This window comes from Buceros rhinoceros, unplaced genomic scaffold (assembly GCF_000710305.1).
Source record: "Buceros rhinoceros silvestris isolate BGI_N320 unplaced genomic scaffold, ASM71030v1 scaffold35527, whole genome shotgun sequence".
NCBI lineage: Eukaryota > Metazoa > Chordata > Aves > Bucerotiformes > Bucerotidae > Buceros > Buceros rhinoceros.
The window spans coordinates 678-8,587 of record NW_010422182.1 but is presented as its reverse complement, the minus strand read 5'-3'; the positions used below and the strand labels follow the sequence as shown (position 1 = coordinate 8,587).

Genomic DNA, 7,910 nt, shown 5'->3' with positions numbered 1-7,910 from the left:
GTCTGCTTCCTTCCCTTCGCTTTGGGGTTTGGGTTTTGGGTTTTTTTTGGGTTTTTGGGGTTTATTTTTTTTGTCAGCTGTGCCCTTCCTTGGAGGTAAAGCTGATGTTTCTGCGGGACTTTCCTCAGGAAACCATAGTTAGGTAAAAGAAAGTGCAGAGGTTTTTCTGCCAGGCCACTAAAAGTGCAGCAAATGGTATCGCCAGCCCATCCTGGCTCTCTCGCAGTGAGCTTTTGGCAAAGCTGCAGTGAGATCTGCTTACCCTCCTGCATGTGGGGATGGCATGGCTCCACAGGGGTGACATGCGCTAGGCAGGGCTCTGCTCCTCTGTGGTGTGGGTGCTTGGTGTTCCTGCTCTTCTGGATAGAGCGAAGGGCAGTGCTCCGCTGCTCCTTTCACAGTAGGTGCATGGTTTTGCTCTGGTTACGTGGAGGAAAATGACTTGCAAAGCCTGATAGAAAAAAGAGACTGCTTCATTAGAGCTGTTACCTTAAAAATGAGGAATTTTTTCTCCTCTGAGGAGGATGAGTAGATTATTATACAGAAGTGGGTGATTGGGTTGTTTCAGCCCACACTTTCTTCCTAAAATTTCTTCTTGTTGCTGTTCTTGGCTGAAAACCCTTCAGTGGCAGCAGTCAGCAGTATGGACGTTGCCATGACCCTGAAGTCTTTTGGGCCTTTCTATTGCTGACTGCTTGAAGTGGATCTCTGTGTGTCCTAGGACTAGAGACTGCTGGCATATTTTGATCTGCTGAAGATGGGCTGGCTGGTACTATATCTACTCATAAGGGTTTGAAGACACACCAGCTTGATACTGAGCATTAGAGGTCATCCTTTCCTCTAAATTTGATGTATTTCTGGTGTGCAGCAGTGGGGGAAGAGAAACATTTCTTAACTTATAAAAGTAAGGAGGATGTTAGTCCTGAAAGTCCTTTTAAAACTTGCATACTAAAACCAACGGGGTTTCAGTTTGACTGTTCCCTTCCATTATGGTGGAAAGGAAACTGCACATTTCCCACATCATAAGTAGTTTCCTGCTCTTTGTATTTCTCATTTGTCTTCTCTGTTTATAATAACACATAAAAATAATATGCATGTGTGTATACATATCCATACATTTGTATGTATCTTTTAACCAGGTGCAAAATGACTGCTCAAGTGACACTGGAGGATGCCTTGTCCAATGTGGATCTTTTGGAAGAATTACCATTGCCAGATCAGCAACCATGTATTGAACCTCCGCCATCATCTCTGCTTTACCAGGTATGTAGTAACTGTAGTAAAAAAAAGTTTTTCTATTCCTCATTGCTGTTAAGAAATAGAGTATGTGCTTCTCAAAACAAAAACAACCCCCCAAAGTGTGTTTATATTTGCCATATATATAAACATACTTTTCTCTACCAAATATTTAATTCTGTATTGTGTTCCTCTGCAGCCAAACTTCAACACTAATTTTGAGGACAGAAATGCATTTGTCACTGGCATTGCAAGATACATTGAGCAAGCTACGGTCCATTCTAGCATGGTAAGTCGTTGTTTGGGTGTATACTTTTGTAGTACTTCGAATGAAAGAAAAGGAACGTGTCTTCTTGCAGTTCATTTTAAGAATCGGGTCACAGAAATCCAGTTACCTACACCACTTTCAGGAGACAATAAGATGAAAAGGTCTGTGCCTTTTCTTTTTTCACACATGTACTTCTTGATAATTTTAAAATCGTCTTTCTTCTTGATCAACCAACGTTGCTCAAAAGTTTCCTGCTTTCATCGTGCATTTTTTCAGTATGCTGAGATGAGTTAGTGATTGACAGCTAGCTGCGGTAACTTGAGTGAATAATGACCTTCCATCCTCCCAAATTTCCACTATTTCTCTGTCAGTTTAGTGGTGGGGAAGGGCTTTTGTTGGCTCCTCACTGAGGAGTGTGAATGTTAGTGGTTTATTGGCATGCTTTTGTGTAAGGTATTCTGTGGTTTTCAGCAGTTCCACAATACAAGATAAGGCTTCATGCTAGTAACTCTGTCTCTGCTGATGGCGTAGCTGTTTGGGGATACAAAAGAACTTGCAGGCTGCAAATGCTGGTCTATAATGAACTTGTTGTTTCACGGCACTCTTGAAAAATGAGGAATAATATGTCTTGTAATTCTAGAGGCCGGTTCACAAACTGTGGAATGGTCAGATTAAGCACCTGAATACATGCTACTGAAAATTATGTAAATTTACATCAGTCTACTTTTAAAAATATCTGTCCACTCCTTAACCTGTTTTGATTGTTTGGTTGTTGTTGAACCTCTCCTTCGACATATTAGAAAAGGGTATTTCTAACATCCTTGACCATTCCACCTGCAGTGCCCGACTTTAAAATACCAGCCCTTCACCCTCCCCACTCAGATTAGCATTTTGATTTTTATTTATAGATCACAGCATCTTTAGTTTGGAAAGAAATAACAACACAAATCCCAGTCTGATCTGGGAAGATGATATTTTTTGTCATAATTGCTGCAGTTGTTGGTTAGTGATCTGATAGGTATTTGTTGGCTTAAGTGCTGTGAAGACAATGATGTGAATTCTCTTGGAATTAGGTTGGGTGCTAAAACAGATGACTGAGAATAAATGGAAATTTTCTTAGCTGTTAGATTATAGCCAAGCTGGACATTAGTAGCTGGTCAGTTCTGATGCGTGTAATATGCCAGCTGAGCCTATGAATTATGGTAATATTATTTCACATACATACAATATGATGTATCATTCAGCTTGCCTTGTATGTATGTTAGCACATATACGTTCTGGTAAGAGAAATAGTTTTGTTCGGGCAAGAGTTTGGAATGACAGAAGACAAGTGGATTTAACCCTTCCGTGTTGCAAGCCTTAATGATATTAAGTATCCTTCTCACAGAATGAAATGCTGGAAGAAGGTCAGGAATATGCAGTCATGTTATACACATGGAGAAGCTGCTCAAGAGCCATTCCTCAGGTAATTAATGAAAATTAAACTGCTGTGCAACGTGTGAACTTCTGTCCTGTATTGGTGTGGAGTTGCATAGGTAGAGGTTCATGAATGAGCTCTGAAATGTAGTCTGCTTTGACTCCTAAGTTGTTAAGCTGGGCATGCCATAGAATGGTGTCTTCTAGCACTTGGGGACCAGCAAAGAGACAGAGTTTTTTAGTGTTATGTTTAGTAAGATAATGTGGGCATGTGTTGGAAATCATAGGTTGGAAATATTTTTTCTTTTTTTTTTTTTTTTTTTGATAAGGCATCTATAGCAATACCTCTTCGGCTTTATGTCAGTCTCGCTGACTGGTTCACGAGTAGTGTAGGGTAGTGTGCTCTTTAAGGAAAACCTTTGATTATCAGATCTATTTGAGGCCAAAATTTCATTGAGGAGAATGGATCCTTCCTGCCTCAACTTAATACTTACATTCAGAACAGGGTTAACAAATAGTATAGTATTTAACAATTAACATTCCAGTTAAACATTTAAGTTTTCTAGACATCCTAGGTAGTCACTTTCTAAGTGTCAGAGCTATGTAGTGTTTTCTTATTTGCATACAAAAATAAAGACCTGGGCATAGGTGACAAGCCAGCCTCAGGTGTCCGGGAATGGTTTACAGGCTTGGGGTGGGAAGAATATTAAGTTCCATCAGAAGATTGAACAAAATTGTAAGCATGAGTTGACACATGCCTGCTTTGTAAGGATTTTGTAATGCAGTTATTTTTGTATTGAAATGCAAGGAAGGCACATTCTGTAGCTTAAATATTTGGAGTCGAAGTCAGGTAATCTGTTTTCATTTCTGGTTCTGGCCCTATATTTAGTGCATGATTTTGAGCAAGAGGCTTAATGTGGAAAGAATATTGTCCTAATCATGCAGAGGTGTTTGACTACTAAATTATTTGCTGTGAGGCAATAGAAAAATCTTAGATTTTGTTGTTGGTGGTGGTGTTTTCTGTTCCACAGAGTGAAGCTTAGAAGAGTAGCATGAAATTACCAAATCTTAATTCATTTTCTCAGGTTTTTAGTTTCTGAGGTTTTATCAGGGTAAGTTCCAAGTGTAATAATCTCTTTAATTATCCTCAGGTCAAGTGCAATGAGCAGCCTAACAGAGTAGAAATCTATGAGAAAACTGTGGAAGTTCTGGAGCCAGAAGTCACAAAACTGATGAATTTTATGTATTTTCAGGTAAAAGGACTGGAAACAATGTTTGTCAGCAGGCTTGTATTTTTATATTACTGTTTTGTATGCTTGATATTGTGTGCTTGGGTACTGAACCGCAACAGTCATCATTCTTCAAAAAAACCACCCGTTGTTTCTCACAGAAGGGCAGAAACTCTAATGCCTGTCTTAGAAACTTTGGGTGATCTCCATTAAGACTTTTAGCGTAAAATTAATGGTAATTGCACATGGTCCCTACTAGCACTTGGGGAGAGAGATCTGGCATGTTAGGAAAAAAAGAAATAGAAATATAGTATGTTTCATATGTATACATAAAGCATCTTGGCACAGAAACTATTTGTTGGGGATTGAGTCATCCCGGAGTCCGGACACTAGAGCAGCAGGTGCAACTTTGCTGTTGAAATTCATAATTGAGGCAAGCTAACCCAGTTGTTGTGACCTACCAGCCACCCGAGCTGCTCAGGCACTGGAGAATAGCAGTCTGTCTTGCGTCCTCCTGCCATGCTGGCAGCTTGCCGCTTGGCTCAGTTTGGCTGAGGATGTTTTCAGGCATTATTCTGAGGGAGCCGGAGCAGCTAGAGCCCCTGAGGCCCAGAGCACACAGGAAGAGGACACAATGAAATGTAAGATTTCCTGTTGTCTTCCCCAACTGGTGAATCTTTCTGACTACGAACAATCTCCTTTTGTTCAGGGAGATAGTGCTCTAAACTCAGAACAGATTCCTTCCTACATTCAAAAGTTGCTGTCCTTTTTGTAATCTCATCTCTAATGGCCCTGATGTGTGCTTGGAAATAAGTCCTCAAATAAACATGTGGCAGGATGATTTTGCGAGCTGGCAGGTACTGCTATTAATCAGTGTGCTGTAGGATTTTGGTTGTTTTTTTGTTTGTTTGTTTTACTGTATGAGAATAATACCTATAATCTGCCTTTTAATGCATATATACACTTTCTCACTAAAGTAGATGAAATCTCTTGTTTCAAAAGGATTTTAAACTTTTATAACTTTAACCTGCAAAGAAGAACCTCGCTCCTTGTGCCAGGCAAGTTCTGTGGCAAAAATCAGTAGTGACACTTGTAGCACACAGCAAGTACACAGAGGTGGAGCTGGAAAGTCTGGGCTGATGCCTTGTTAGCCTGCATGCTTAAAACATTTTTCTGCTTCAATGATGCTTTTCATTGGAACAATGCCAGTTACGCGGTGAAACGTCATGGCTTTTACTCCCTGTTTCTTCTCTCTTTTCCCTACTAGAGAAATGCAATTGAACGATTTTGTGGAGAGGTGAGACGCTTGTGTCATGCAGAGAGGAGGAAGGACTTTGTGTCTGAAGCATATCTGATCACACTGGGCAAATTCATCAATATGTTTGCAGTATTGGATGAGCTGAAAAATATGAAGTGCAGCGTGAAGAATGATCATTCAGCCTACAAGCGGTAAGTGGAAAGGAGCAGCAGGACTCAGGTTTCTGCTGCCATAATACAGGCTTCCCGCGAGATGGCAGCAGTTGTTCTTTTTCTGACAGCTTTCTCTTCAAAAGTGAAACGCTTCATGGACCCTTCAGCTGTGGGACAGAGTACCTTGAAACTAGAGATGCATTCATTGACTGTAGTTAGGCATTTAAATAACTATTTTCTTTATGCTTTTCTTCCAGCAGCAAAAGTCCTTCTGTCTTTTAATGCCAAGCTGTCAAATACCTTGGTCTTGGTGTATGCTAAACATAATGAATATACTTTGCTCAGTATAGCTTTTCTTTTTATGTTTGAGAGGAAACCAGCTTACTGGTTGCTTGTGCCCTCTCTCTCCCTGCTCACTCTCTCTCTCCTCCCCTCCCTCCCACCCCCTCCATCTCCTCTTTTTGGCATCTACTCTTCGCATTTGTAGCTGAGAGTTGTTAACACTTGTTCTCAAGACATTTCAGCTTTGCTGTACAAGGTCATCATGACCACAAGTGTGGCAGGGAGGGGAGCAGAATGGGATATTAGTGGCCAAGTTTTGTGCTTGAGCTGCCAGATGGTATTGGGTATCTTTTGTCAAACACTGGTTGGAGCAGCAGGGGAAGACAGTCTTTATGCCAGCTGTAGCATCTGTGATCTTTCATAAAGAAAACCATTCAGGAAATGACTAGCCAATTTTATCTATGCTGCTTCCATTTACATGAGATTTAATTTCCACCTCTACCAGTAGTTGCCTTTTATAGTTGTCTGCCTGGAGACCTCTTAAACTTAGTTGGTTTGTGGTTTTGTTTTTTTTTTTTCTTTGGAGTTGTGCTTCTGGAGGACCAACTCTGTTTTTTGTACGGCTGACTTTTCCTGGGTTGTTGTGTGGCTTGTGTCTATAGAGCAATTGCTGCCCCCATCAGTTGAGGGATGTACCCAATGGTTTTTGGGTGGGGTTGGATCGTGTCTTTTAACTAGGGTGTGATAGGGCATTTGGGATTGGAAAACAGTTCATTTGGGATAAATTAAGTCCATATCTCTCTTATAGTAAACTTTCACCTTCCTTTTCAGTTATTTTCCTAAAAAGCCTTTGCATTCTCTTTTATGAAACAGGATCTTGACACAGATTTGTTGAGTCCAAAGCCTTTGTTTGAATAACTCACTTTTATAACACTGTGGCAAAAAAAAAATACTGGCTGTGTCTGCCAAGTTCTCTTTCTCCTTGATTCAGAAGTTTGAAGATAGGAGATAGTGAGGTTGACAATCCTGTACAAGCAGTGAATAACAGGCTGTTGTACTGTCACTTAATATTTGCTGACACCTTGCAGTTCCCCTGGCAGATTTGGGGACGAGTGTGCTTTAATTGAGAGGGAACAGATTTGCTTACATGTAGTCCTGCAGAAAGGAAATACTGTTTTTATTTCTGTTTTCAAAGAGCTGCTCAGTTCCTACGGAAAATGGCAGATCCTCAGTCCATTCAAGAATCCCAGAACCTCTCCATGTTCCTTGCCAACCACAACAAGATAACACAAGTAAGCTTTAATTGTCTTTCTGCAGAGTACCTAATGCTTTACTAAACTCATAAAATGCCACTCTTCCAGTCTGGTAGTAATGGTTGACTCCCAGGGAGTATTACTAGTTGACTAATATCCCTTTCTCCTTTTTTTCCCCCAGTCTTTACAGCAGCAGTTGGAGGTGATCGTTGGCTATGAGGAGCTGCTTGCAGATATTGTGAATTTGTGCGTGGACTACTATGAAAACAAAATGTATCTAACGCCCAGTGAAAAACATATGCTTTTGAAAGTAGGTTTCCTTATTGGTACAAACTTAAAAAGGAATGGTTGAGGAAGCACGTAGACGTTTGAGTTCCTGTTTGTGTGAGTTTTCTGATAATTTTTTTTTTTTAAAGAATGAAACCAAATTAACCAAATAACTCAAACAATTCCTTTTTCTTTTTTTTTTTTTGCCCCTCTCCATTATCTTTTTGGTTTTTTACATGCTAAATGTATTTAGAAGCTTTCTAATCCGTTTTTGTTTTTCATTAATTGAACTCAACCCAACTGAACTGCAACCTTGTTAGGAAACCAATTCCATGGAACTGTGTTTCTATGAATTATAACGACAACAGAAAGGAACTACTATGTTTTAATTTTAGATGTGTGACAAGTTTGTATAAAATGCTTTTATAGGTATCAAAGTGCTTATGGTGTATCAAAGATTTCAGGGAAGAAGCAGCTTAAAATTGGGGTTAGTAAATAGTTAACTGGAGTATGTACATGTAGTAAGAGGGTGGTGGGCAACGAGAAGTG

General features: G+C 40.0%; 1 protein-coding gene across 1 annotated transcript; it reads left to right on the top strand.

Moving 5' to 3' along the window:
• Positions 1-1,146: 1,146 nt before the first annotated feature.
• Positions 1,147-7,404, top strand: LOC104496788 (cytoplasmic FMR1-interacting protein 1-like; the record flags this gene model as incomplete). Its single annotated transcript, XM_010139952.1, has 7 exons — positions 1,147-1,263; positions 1,436-1,525; positions 2,892-2,969; positions 4,072-4,173; positions 5,417-5,598; positions 7,037-7,133; positions 7,276-7,404. Coding segments are annotated over exons 1-7 (795 nt in total), but the record flags the coding sequence as incomplete, so codon positions are not given.
• Between the last annotated feature and the right edge of the window lie 506 nt (positions 7,405-7,910).